At 34.7% G+C, this 13,588-nt stretch overlaps 1 protein-coding gene and 1 long non-coding RNA gene across 5 annotated transcripts; both read right to left on the reverse strand.

The window, feature by feature from the left end:
- Window positions 1–4,995: 4,995 nt before the first annotated feature.
- LOC111372941 lies at window positions 4,996–5,459 on the reverse strand. The gene is made up of 3 exons (XR_002698848.1): window positions 5,415–5,459; window positions 5,277–5,308; window positions 4,996–5,075 (listed from the first exon to the last, which is right to left on the reverse strand). It is a non-coding gene; the product is annotated as an uncharacterized LOC111372941 (long non-coding RNA).
- Window positions 5,460–5,507: 48 nt separating this feature from the next.
- On the reverse strand, window positions 5,508–8,985 carry LOC111372940 (receptor-like serine/threonine-protein kinase SD1-8). 4 transcript variants are annotated; one of them, XM_022995371.1, is made up of 5 exons: window positions 8,209–8,985; window positions 7,834–7,926; window positions 7,105–7,295; window positions 6,570–6,618; window positions 5,508–5,641 (listed from the first exon to the last, which is right to left on the reverse strand). In XM_022995371.1, exons 1-4 carry the CDS (start codon window positions 8,948–8,950, stop codon window positions 6,598–6,600), a joined length of 1,047 nt encoding a protein of 348 aa, XP_022851139.1. In that variant the 5' UTR covers window positions 8,951–8,985; the 3' UTR covers window positions 5,508–5,641; window positions 6,570–6,597. The 4 variants fall into 4 exon arrangements, with proteins under 4 accessions (XP_022851139.1, XP_022851137.1, XP_022851140.1 ...); XM_022995369.1 differs by lacking the exon at window positions 6,570–6,618; XM_022995370.1 differs by lacking the exon at window positions 5,508–5,641 and having other exon boundaries at window positions 6,285–6,618.
- Window positions 8,986–13,588: the final 4,603 nt, after the last annotated feature.

The following is a 13,588-nucleotide window of genomic DNA, read 5'->3' on the forward strand; positions in this document are numbered from 1 at the left end:
GGTAAGATTGAATAACAATCGAGGTAAATTATACTAGTTGTGGATTGAAGCCAATTGGTTTGGTTGTTGGTAGAGAAATGTACGTTGGACTGAGTCCGAAAAACACCAAATTGAAGATCCCTAGAGAGAGCTTTTGCAACATTTATTATTAGAGCTTCAAGGTGGTAGTTTTGGCTTGGAAAAGATACCAAAAAAGTCCAAAACATCAGCTGAAACAAGGCAGAAAATAGATCTAAGAAACTACCAGAAAAATTGCCCAAAAACCAGATCTGTTTGTGCAATTTTCAGACAATCCAAAAGGATTTTGGTAAAATGGAGACCATTGGTAGACTTTCAGGTGGTGGCAGTCCAGGTTGACCGGCGCGTGAGGCTCCCTGATGGCACTTGAGGCCCACGCTCAAAGAGGAGAAGCAAGGTGTGAGGGTATGTGGCATGTTTTTTGAAGGAGGTCTCTTGAGGAACTTTGTTCCTAATGTGATTTCTGACATTTTGGTGTTGTTAGTTTTTTGTTTCAGGTTGTATAGTAAAATTTGGACAGAGTTGTTCTTTTGACATTCGGGTTTCAATCATGAGTTGTTGGTTGTTGTAGTTTCTAGGGACCTTAGGATGAATAGTGGTGCTCCTATAGTGATAAATTCGTGTCTCTCATGATTTATGGAATCAGATTGGTCCGCTCTGTTATATTGGTTTATCTCAATTTAAATTTTAGCATTAGTGCGTCATCGTGTGGGGGTGACATCAGGTTTGTTGTTGCCGTGAAGGTATAACATTGCTTGTGCTAGAAATTTATGAGTTATTTGCCATATTTGAAGTGTTGTGTTTTGATTGCAAGTTAGTAGTTAACTTTGTGCTTTAACTGCATTGCATGAAAATTCGAACTTTTGTTTACATACATTTGTGTTGCATTGATTATCCTGTTAGAATTCCGAATGTGACCTGTTTGAACATTCCCTTGATCTAAGATCGTGAATCTTATGAAACCCTGAGAATTTAGAATGGTATATATTACGACCTTAGGATTACTTTGTGTGACCTATTTGCGCATTTGATTGTTCCGTTCTTCTCGAAATGTCTTCATACTTTGAAGTCGAAATTTTTAATAGGAAAGGAGATTTTTTAATTTGATAACAAAAGATGAAGGGTATTTTAGTTCAAAAAAAAGTTTTAAAAGCTATGGATGGCAAATTTCCTGCAAACTTAACAGAAGTACAAAAGGAAGAGTATGATGAACTTGCGTATACTTCAATTATTTTATACCCGTCAGACGCTGTTTTGAGAAAAGTTGGAAAACTCGATTCTACCAAAGAACTTTGGGAAAAGTTAGAGAACTTATATTTGCTTAAATCCACTCCTAATAAATTGTACTTGGTTGAAAGATTTTTCAGCTTTAAAATGAATCATTCAAAGGATCTTGACGACAATCTGAATGTCTTTAACAAATTAGTTCAAGACATTGTTGATAGTGATAGAAAAGTTCTCTGATACGTACAAGGCTATTATCTTGCTTAATTCCATGCCTGATTCATATAGAGAGGTAAAGAATGTAATTAAGTATAGTACGGACACCTTAACATCGGATGTTGTTATAGACTCACTTATGAGTAAGGGATGGAGATTAAGGCTGAAAAGGAGAATAAGAGGAGTGGCGAGTTACATATGATGAGGAGTAGGATGAAGTTTAAGTAATTAAATTTGGGTAGAACTCAAGACGAGAATAATTCGAGTAGTGACTTGGGTGATGAAGGTAGTAAGAAGAAGGGCAAGAGACGGGACAAGTCTAGTGGTAGACGGAATTATAGTTGTGGTAAGTTTGGATACTTTATTAGGGATTGTCCTAAGAAGAAAGATAAGCTAAAGGGTAAGATGAGAGGTGAGACGAATTTGGTTTTAGGGTCCAGTGATGACCCTAGTGATGTTTATTGAGAGTAAACCTAGTTACTGCATATGCATCTGTGTGTGATCATTTCCGCATGTGTATAACTACCTAATTTGTTGCAGATGATATGATGCATTTCGATGTGTTTGATATGTGTATTTACATGAATTTTGAGGTAATATGATTACTTGGTGTGATTGTTTGCATTCATAGTGGGTTAGGATGCATTAGCAGTGTGTTAAATGTCTTTTGGTGAGGTGGAGTATAGATGTCTAGGGGTACATTGTGGTTTGTACCACGAATGTGGAGTGTGACATTTTAATCACAAGTAGATATGTGATTAAATGTCTAGAATCATTTATCTATAAAGAGAGCCTGATCAGGTGGAGTGTGAGAGAGACACTTCTATTACTTTGGTTAGGTGGAGACCCATTATCCATGTAGGTTGGAAGAAGTGATGTGTTGTAAAGGATTATCCCAAGGACTTAGGATCTATTGTGGCTTACCAATTAGACATGAGTTGAATGATCAGTCTAGTGAGCATTGTGGACGATGAGAGGAGATATGTGTTCTCGAGGTGTGAGCAACACGGAATGAGATATGATAAGTGTGGTGAGATCTTATCGTAGGGTCATTTATGCATTTGTTGCATATGTGGTTGACCATTTGGTGTTAATCGGTGGTTCTATATGAACGTGTTTCTGAAGATCTATGGGTGTTAACCTATAATATATCGTCATCGCATATGTATTTGCTCTTGATTATTTACTATTGAATATTTGCTTCTACTTGGGTGTTCTTGATCTTAGCTTCGATGAGTACATGAAGTAGGTATGGTATGTGTTTCAGGTTAGAAATATGAGGTAAGGTCGGTGATCCAATTCTATTGGCTACTTTGATTATGCAAGTTCTAACTGTGTGTTTTGATTACTTGCGGATTCATTGGGCATCAAGGTGGAGATTCGTTGGATTTTTTGATACCCAATAAATTTCAGACTATGATGTTAACGTGGGTTAATGTATTTCATAGGTATAGGCAGATGAATAAAATAAGTCCAACAACCAAAATCATGAGCTCTACCCGATCCAATTGTATTTTATCTTGGATCGCTTGAATCTTGGCACATTCCTTTCTTTTTGGTCCAATGAAAAGCCTAACCTTAGAGTATATATAAGACTACAACCCTAGATATTTTCAAGTGTGATTTGTGAGAAAATAAGTGAAGATTCGGCTGCCCCTTTGGTGTGTCAGAAACAGCCCCTTTGAAGTGACAAAATTGGTTGATTACTTTATGTAATTGGTGGTTCATTCATAGCCTACCTTTGTGGCCACAAACCATCATCGTTTCTTGTCCTTTGTGGGTAAGATTGAATAGCAACGAAAGTGAATTATATTGGTTGTGGATCAGAGCCTATTGGTTTGGTTGTTGGTAGAGAAAGGTATATTGGACTGAGCCCGAAAAATATCGAATTGAAGATCCTTAGAGAGAGCTTTGCAACATGCAGAATGAATTTTCCTTCATTTCCCCTAAAGTTACAAGAAATGTATTCCTTGTATTTCATGAAATGCTTTTTCCTTTTTAACCTCTTTGCCACACAAAAATATCGTTACTTTGATTTTTGTTTATTGTTGTAATTGTCTTCCTACTTATTGTTGTCAAAATTATTTTTGGATATAGTAAATAAGTAACATAATGACGGGTAAAGTGTTGAATCCTCGAGTACTAGTTATTTACACATTTACTTTTATTAAAATAGCCTTATTTATAGAACATAAAAATTTTATTCTTTTGAGATTGATTTTGATTTTATCTTTTATCTACAAAAAATAAACAAACAATTATTGAAAGGAAAATATTCTGCTGAATGTAATTATGGACTTGATAAAAATGTAGATATCAGTGAACAGCCAAAAATTACGAAATTATAATAGTGATGGAAGGAAAAATATAAGTGCTAAAAGTTTGTTCACTTCGATATGTTTTTCCTTCATTTCTAGGCAAAGGAATAATTTTAACTTTTATGTTTCTTTTCCAGCTTCTGTAGTCTTTTAGGTTTAATAAAAATCCAAAATGTTACATCGACTTTCAACAGCATTTTTTTGTAGGTATAAAAACTTTTAATTTTCTTAAATGCATACTCGAACTTTAAATATATTTCTCGTCCATATCTAATTTAACTAGACATTTCTTATTGGTATCCGAACTTTCATTTTTCTATAATCCACACCCGACTTCTAAATATGTGCCCCATCCATACCTAATTTAACTGACCACTTCAATCCTACATGAAAATCGATAGTGTTGACTTCTTTAGCAACATATTGACTGATATTACCTCAAATTCTATGCATCACGCTCTTTGTTCAACAATTCCAATCCCACCCTAATCCATTGGTATTAATAATATTGTACTAATCATTCTTCTTTCCAAAATCAATGGTACCTTCGCTCAAAATGCTAGTTGTATATTGCCTTGTATCCTCTCATCCTCTTTCAACACTGATTAATCTCTAGCCTCATTTATTGATTGAGGGAAGAGTAGTAATTAGCTCCTTCTTTTATGTTTCTAGGACTTCTTTGTTCGAATAGGGACTCATGGTTTCAATGTAAACTTGGTTATTTTTTATTAAATAATACAATTGGAGCTTTTTGAACAAATTATTCATTACTTCTCAATTATTGTACACGAATCAATGAATTGTGTTCGCGTACTATTATTCCTTCTAACTTGTGTTTGCATCACAAATGAAAAAAAATAATTACATTGGACACGAATATCTTTAATGCATAGCGAAACTAGAATTTTTCCAAAGCTATGTAGTTTAGTAATGACTTGAAATATCATGGAGTACTCAGTATAACAAATAAGAGTAGCTCTCGAGTGTAACTATCTTCCATCGATTGCAGGCATCGAGAGTCCATTAGCTGAAAACTTTTCAGACTTGCCATTTTCAAGTTCATAAATTGTACTATTTCTGATGACAAATGCTGGACAGTTTGGCATTGGCAAAGGCATCATTTCATTTTTTTAACATGGATATAACATCCTCAATTGTAGGGCGATCAGTTGCACGATTTTCCAAGCATAAAAGACCAACATGAGTGCATCTTTTCAATTGATCTATACGACTGCATGAACTTTTCAGCATCGGATCCATGACCTTGATTGCAGCATTGTTACTCCAAAGTTCCCAAGCCTATGACAATTTTACACTAAATCTAAGTACAAAGAAAAATTGAAATGAGAAGAATCTAAAAATTGATCATAAGTTAACTTACATATTCTACTAGATTGAGAGGACCTTCTTCATTTTGGAAGCTATTGTTTTTTCGACCACTCACAATCTTAAGTACAAAAACTCCAAAACTATAGACATCTGATTTGATAGAGTAAATACCTTGCATCGCGTACTCAGGAGCCATATAACCACTGTGAAATCATGAAAGCATTAATTCGCTGGTAATGAGTCGCGAGCATAAATAATATATACATTAATAGCAGACACTATGAAAAAGAAATATTCTTCGTTACTTACTATGTTCCAGCACACTTATTTGTATTTGCTTCTATCAGATTCTGCTTGAAGATTTTTGCCATTCCAAAATCAGATATTTTGGGATTCATTTCCTCATCAAGTAATATGTTACTGGCTTTCAAATCCCCGTGAATTATCCGTAATCGCGAGTATTTGTGAAGATAGAGTAATCCCTTCAATAATGGTGAAACGTGTATCCCAGATTAAGAGCTCCCTCTTAGCTGGACCTGTCATGTACAATATTTGCTTAGTATCTCATTTTATTGAGGCTTATACCTTGACTTAGTGAGGCTTACGCGTCAAACCAACTAAAGTGTTCGCATGTTTGCCTTGCATTTTTCAAATAAACTTAAAGAAGATGGTGATCACATTATTAGTGATCATATAAAAAATTAGGAGTCATAATTTTGTTACATGATTCCTAATTTGAGGATTTATTATCTTCTATTTTCTCGATTTATTTTATGTTCGTTGCAAGTTAGACTTTTAATTTTGTTAATTAGTTTTATGATCAATTTTTTAAAGGGACGTTCATAATTTATTATGAACACATTTTTATATTCTTTTGAATTCTTTTATTGTTTTATGTTGAGGCTCACGCATCAAAGTGCCTCGAGGATTACGTCTCACTTCATGTAGATAAAACATCTGAGCACCTAATAAAGTCCTTTTAAACATTGCTATAAGTATATATTTGAACTAATAAGATGTAAAAATTAATTAATCTAAACAAATAAAGATAAAATTAGAATTGTCCTTATAATACCAGAAAATGCATATTTTGCTCACTCCAATTATGTTTCTGAACTCAAGGTATACAAAATCCATTTTAAAATATTCGTTTGTAAACAAAATTAACTCATTATTCTTCAATTGAAATGTCTCTTGATTGTTTATTTTTGTGTCAATCATAACATATTTTTGAAAAACCCGTCACTGCAAGTTGAAAATGTGTCGTAAGTAAATATCCTGTAGGAAATAGATGGTACTCATAAACGAGAAAGAAGTTCAAGCTTATGTTGTAAGTAAATATCCTGTAGTCATAGATTATCATCTTCATGGATGTAGAAACCCAATAGTTTGACAAGATTCACATGTTGGATTTTGGATATAAGTATTAGTTTAGTTTTGAACTCGAGCAATCCTTGAACTGACCTACGTGAGAGTACCTTACTGCAATTTCTCACCCTTCGATGGTTTTTCCCTGTAATGATATATAAACACATACTTTATTTATTATTAAATTAGTGGATGCTATCAAAAGGAGTGGCTATGACATATTTATATTGAAGCAACACGAATATATTTATCAAAACAACAATTAGTTGCAGATTGAACATGTATGGTAAGTGTTTATAAACAATTTAAATCATAAACAGAAAGAAATGAATGTTGAAAATGTAGGTAGTACTTGTGAGTCTTTCAAAATGTGTGGATAAAAGAAAAAAAAAAACTGAGCATTTACAAATAGTTTAGAAACTCAAACTAAACATAGGATAAAATTGATGTGTCCTAAGAAAGTAAGATTCAGGACAACGGTTAAGAAAGAGAAAAGGCAATAAGAGTATTTTTGCAGCAATGATCAATAAATGCCTTCTCAACTACTTTGATGCAAAAACGAGGTGCTATTTGAAGCTCCAAAGGGCTGATCCTATTCAAAAAACACATAAGATTCTCAATTCAAATTTACCTTATAAACAGGGCCAAAACCACCCTCGCCCAATTTGTTTGTCGACGAAAAGTTACCCGTAGCTCTAAGGATAGAGGAATACATAAACAGTCTAAGATGATGACCCTGTCCCCTATCACTTTCAACTGGATGTGTTTCAGTATATCCTTCTAGGGTCATCAGTTCACGTAATTCTTCCTTCTTCTTTTTACCTATGAGATGATCATTCAAAGCGTCAACATAAGAATGCCAATGAATATCATTAGGAGAATTAGAACTAGTAAAACTAGAAATATCAAATTAAGCATGCAATGGAGATACTAAAAATTCTCAGTGATATTTACAAAACACACCTTGTAGAGATATTGTTTTAACACTTCCACTTGTTATATATCGACTCTCCTCACTTCACTCTGCTCTGTTCCAACATCAGCCTATCTATTCCAATAAATATGTGTTCTACTCTATATGAGCGACATATTATAACAATTGCAATACTCACTACATAAAAAATGACAGTGCAACTACAACTCTTGAAATGAATCTTACTGTCTTTTGTAATCATATTTCCAATCATTCTGTTGAAGTGAAATTGTATGCATAAAAATATCAACATAATATCAAATATGAAACACATAGAACCTTCTTTATAATCTTCTCTTCTCCAGCTTGCAGATTTTTGTTATGGGTATTTTATTTGTATGGAATATGAAGAAGGTTTTTCAAAGCTACAAGTGATCAGAAAGATACCTTGTTTAATTTTTCGGATGATGAACCATACACAGCCTAACAAAAGAGCAACTACTGAAATTACCAAAGTAATGATTTCCCATGACTTCCATCCTGTCATTTATCATTTGATGATAGTAAACACATTGCTGAAAGAGAAATGTCTCTATGGGACGTCAAGAATTGAAGAAAAGGGAAGTACATTTATTGAACTGCATAGTGCTTTATATATCTTCAACATATTTAGTTCGAAGAAATTTCTTTTGCAAAAAATCAAAAATGAATGAAAAGAAGTTTATTAAATAAAACAAATGGATTATGAACACCAAACAGAGGAATTGAAGTAAGGATGTGTGCATATGTTGAAAAATTCTTGATTTGGTGATATGAACTTACTTTTGGTCGAAGACTCTGAAGCCTTTAGAACAAGAACGAATTGTTTAGGTTTAGAACCATCATAATTCTGTACAAAAGTCAAAATTTTCTCTTTCCAGAATGTACATCCACATTCATGACTGACCCTGGCAAAGCCTACACATTCACAGTCCTTCCAGCACTTCTCTCTGCAATCTTTCTCAGTAAGATTATAATCATCAACAGATTCTGCAATAGGCTCGCTCCCATTTCCATTAGCGAAATGCCCTGATTTCAAAACAAATATCTCGTTATGATTTCTGCAAATGGGCTGCTCCCATGATTCACAGCCTTTGTAAATGTTGTAACCATGACAAAGACTCACTTTTGCTATCATTGTCCCATTATAAGTGTCAAATATATCCCAGTTATAACTCAGCTGCCATCCAGAAAGAGGCCCATGGATAGCTGTGGGGTATGTTATACGGGAGTATCTGAAGTGATCCTCCACACCATTTGAAACATTGGTCAAATTGTAATTGAAATCTTCAAAATCGGGTTTAGGTATATTCTCAAATTCCTTGACATTCAATCTCAAGCTCTGATTAGTATAGTCTTTCAAGTTGCCACTGGTCCAATAAATCAGCCCTCGTCGTCGTACAATCAACATACGTGTGCCTGGATCCCATTCCAACGTAAAAGCTCCTGAAGCGGGATTGTCTTCGCCAAACCGTGATGTAAGATGCCAATTTCTTCCAGTCCTATGATTAACACCTAATTTCATCCCCGGAATAAGAGTATCAGTTGGGTAATCAAAGCTTTCCCACTACACCCTATCCGAAGAACCATTTATATTCATCTCTCTCACTCCGAAATTCCCCGAATTCAATAGTGTGGCTGTTATGTTTTTGCCATTTCCGCCTGCATAAAGCACAGTAGGATCTGATGTGTTGCTTGTTATAATAAGTTTTCCAGCACTATTTATTGTGAGAATACCAGAATCATCACTAATACAGTTTTCTCTGTTACAAAGCCACACTATATCGCTCCAACCTATATCGTTCCCACCTGTATCGTTCCCACTTGTATACGATATTCCTAAATAACTATCATGGGAATTGTTGGGCTTAAAGAATCTTAAAGTGAAAAACCCGTCAGCAGAAACTAAGAAAGCAGATGAATTTAGACGATCCCCAGGTTTAAGGGTGTCAACAGATGAAACTGGGGACACAAAACAAGAGAATATCAAAAGGAAGAATGATATGGTTAGGATTATAGCTTTCTCCATTTGGATATGAGCAATTGTTAAAGCCAATCATATAAATCAGTAAACACCAACAATAACTGAATAGTAAGTGGGACCATCTTCCCAATATCAATTATTCTACTATTTAAAGTCTTTCAAGTCTTCCTTCCTTTTTTATGGTGGGAATAATTTTACATATTTTCTATGTCGTTTTCAAGTTTCTAGCTTGTCTATATTTTTCGAGTCTTCCGAGTCTTTCCTTTGATTTTTTCAAAACACGTCCATTCTAATTTGCATACCTGATATTAATAAAAAAACACCTATTTCCAAAAATAGACACTCAATTTAGCAATAAAATAATTGGATCACTAACAGAACAATTTCCACACATCAAAAGCCATTTATTCTTCAACTTTTAAAGACAAGTTCAGTTGATAATTTGTACATACTAAAATAAAAGTGATTTCCATACTAAGAATAATGTTATGTAGTCTCACTAAGGTTGCAAGGGTTACACCCCCAGTGTAGGTGGCACTAACTAATTAGTTGAATAAAAGATGAAATTAAATGAGTCATTTAATTCTACCTATCAATTAATGTCACATTAGCGCTACCTAAATTGGGATTACAACCCCAATAAGGCTAAATAGCGTTACTCTATTTTATTAGGCATTTTGAAAAACGAAAAAAATAAATAAATGAAAAATTGACAAAAATTAAAACAAACAACTAAAAGCATATTTAACTTAAAATTACAACCATTTATGTAAATAACTATAACTGATCGTTAAGAGTTACAGTTTGCAAAGGAATTTTTCATTAGCTTTACTTATAGAAATAGATGGTGCAAAGTTCAAATTATTAATTCAATACAGTAATTCACAAAATTATGCTCGAACTAAGAATAATTGAATAGTAAATGGGACTATCCTTCCAATATTAATTAGAGTACTATAGAAAGTCTTTCAAGTCGTGTTCTTTTTATTTTGTCTTTTTCAAGTTTCTATCTTGTCCACTTTTTTGAGTCTTTCGAGTCGTTCTTTCGATTTTTCCAAAGTGCATTTTTTCGCTAAACCTTCCAAGGATGAATTTTCAAATTTTTCGGCCAATGGTAAAAAATTTGGCAACATATCAGCAATAATATCAATGGAAGTGATTTGTATTTCAAATACAGGAAAATGTCGCCCGTCAAGTCTGTTAGGCAATTTGTTGTCAAACGACCCCCCGAACTATGATATAACCTCGATTTTATTATCAATCGGCCTTGGTCATATGATTGATTAGTATATTGACACAATTATCGAGACAACACAATCCACATTCACATGGACCGTTCGAAGCAACCTATTGTTAATAGTGTTGCTCACGGTTCGTCTCATTTCCTTGGAAGGCTATGTTATTAATTTGAAGCCCATTATTTTTTGAATCGAGCCTTGTTTGGTCCACAAATTAACCCTAACCTAACTTACCTTGTTTGGATATTTACTTGGCTTATATTATTGTCTTTCTCTCGGCCTCCAGAGAGTATGCCCAATCTCTCTCTGTGAGACTTACCTCTCGGTTCTTCCATCTCTTCTTTGTGACCTTTGTGGTTAATTCTTAGTGGGCATATAATTGGACTTCATCTTCCAACCTATAGCAACCGGAAGTGGGGCGCCCTTGGTGGTGGTATTGGAGTTGTCTCAATCCTTGGTGGTGTCGACAAAATAGGTGAAACTGAGCCTGGTTTGAACTTGGTGTTTGCTGGAAATTGGCACTACAACTGGTATCAGAGCCTAAGTCACCTTCTCCGGCCAGAAAACCACCAAAAACGGCGGCGATGTGCATGATTTATATAGAGGACCGAACCTACAATCTCATTTTTCGGCCAAACCAGTAACTTTTCGACGAAACTGACCCCATACTCGGAACCAGCAGGCCGAGGCGCCCCTTCCAGTGCGGTGCGTGGTGGCAGCGGCGGCGAACTCCGGCGACGGCACATGACGGTGATTCCGGGCGAACTTCCTTCGACAGTTTGCTCATTTCAATCCCCTGAACGCACTAACATTGTTTATTTTCTATTTCAGGTTACACAAAAAAAGTTGGACAATTTTACCCCTGGTGGATCGACAGTTGAAACTGCATATATCTACTGAATTACTTTAGGCCAAGATTGCGGCCCTAAAGCAGTAGATTCGTATCTCTCTCGATTATACGGACTCAGACACGTCCGCTCTGGTAAATTGGCTTAACCCGTTAATTTTTTCAGCATTACCGCGTCACCGTGTGGAGGTGACAATAGGTTGGAGGTTGTCATTGCTTGGCAACCATTGCCTGTACTAGAATTAGGGTTACGTGCTCTTGATTGGTTTTTTGGTTGAGTATTTATTTTTGGGTTAAAATCAGTTTTTGTAATTTTTAGTGATCTAATTACTGTGGGACTAGTTATCTGCTAAACGTATTTTTTGCGAGAAAAGAAGTGATATGGTCCTCACCTGAGCGCAAACCTATCCCAGCTTTTATCTTTTGTTATTTTATACTTTAAAATTTATATCAGATTTCTTTTGAAAAAATAAATAAATGTGATGATAAATAAGCATATTTTAATTAGTCCTCACCTCGCCAGTCTTGGATCCCCAAAATGCCCGACGGAGTGGGGGACAGGGTAGGACCCCACCTTGTTGCAATCACTATTTAAAAGTAGTAGTTCAAGGTGGTATTGGAAGAATTTTGAATGGGGAATTCAGAATAACAAGAAAACTATTAAAACTACATTTAGCCTCCGCTTGTGTCTCATTTTTTAAAGAATGAGAATGAAAAATATAGTCGTTACGGACATCAAGCAAGAGATAAAAATTCAAATTTGGTGGCTTGATGTAATGGATAACAGTCATATTTTTCATTTTAATGAGAAAAGAATGAGAACCAAACTGGGGCTTAATAATATGATTTCATTTTCATCACATCAATTTGACTTGTCTAATTCGTATAAATAAATAGAAAAATATGTCGAACTTTTGAGGCATAAAAAAAAATTAAGATAAAAAATGTTTAGGGAATAATTAAAAGCAAATAATAGTAATAATAAGATAAATTATTTACCTTTTTGACCTAGTGACGTTGCTTCCACTTAATGCTCTTGCACACTTGCAAAATCTTCAGAAGCATGTGGCCTCCTTTCACTACAAAAATACTCAGCATCTAAAACAGAAATTTCTGTACCTGAAGCCCTAATTTGCATTGCTTAAGCGTTTTAACAATGGAATACATCCGTCGGTTAATTCAATGGTGTTATCCTTGTTGCTAATTTACCCACGGAGTTTTCAACCGTCAGTAAATTAGCAATAGAATATTCCGTCGCAACTCCATCGATAAATTAGCGACAAAATATTCAATCACAAATCACCAACAACTATTTCTGTAGCTAATTAGTAACAATGTTAGTGACAATTATTTTCATCGCAATTATCGACAGATTATTTTGGTCGATGATTAGCAACGAACTTTTGTCTATATTTCCGTTGCTAATTTGAATGAGAAAAAAAAATATTATTAATCTTTTCTTGGGAAGTTGATACGTTACAGTTAGTGATGGCAAGTTGCCCCATCCCGAAGGGTTGATGGACCCCGTCCCGTGAAAAAAAAAAAAAAAAAAAATAAATATATATATATTACNNNNAAAAAAAAAAAAAATATATATATATATATATTACAAAAGAATTAAAGCCTAAAGGGAAACTGGGATTCTATCATTCTGGGAAAGGCAGACTACAGGCGTGCCCTAATCTTTTCCACTTCTATTTTCTCTCCTCTCATCTCTGCCTCACAACCTCAATGCCACTCATAGCCAGTCTCACCGCACGCAGGGGAATTTAGATTTTCAGCCCTCAGGTGAGTTGGTTTCACTAGAAGAACTCAACTCTCTTCGAATAAATGAAATTCACGGCTTTAGCTGGGTATACTAATTTTTGGACCATTGTATTTCAGAATTTCTGCGCTCATGGGGGGTAGATTAATCGTTCAAATTCTTGTGAAAACCTCAACCGCCCTTTGATTATTATTTTTTTTGTTATGTTATGAGTTGAAAACCAAAGAGGATAGAATCTTCTATAATTTTTTTTTTCGTTGTGCAGTTATCATTTGTAACACCATTATTCGTTCTTTGTAGCAAGAAAAATCTCTTCTTCTCGTTCGCCC

The sequence above is a fragment of the Olea europaea genome, unplaced genomic scaffold (genome assembly GCF_002742605.1).
Source record: "Olea europaea var. sylvestris unplaced genomic scaffold, O_europaea_v1 scaffold1054, whole genome shotgun sequence".
NCBI lineage: Eukaryota > Viridiplantae > Streptophyta > Magnoliopsida > Lamiales > Oleaceae > Olea > Olea europaea.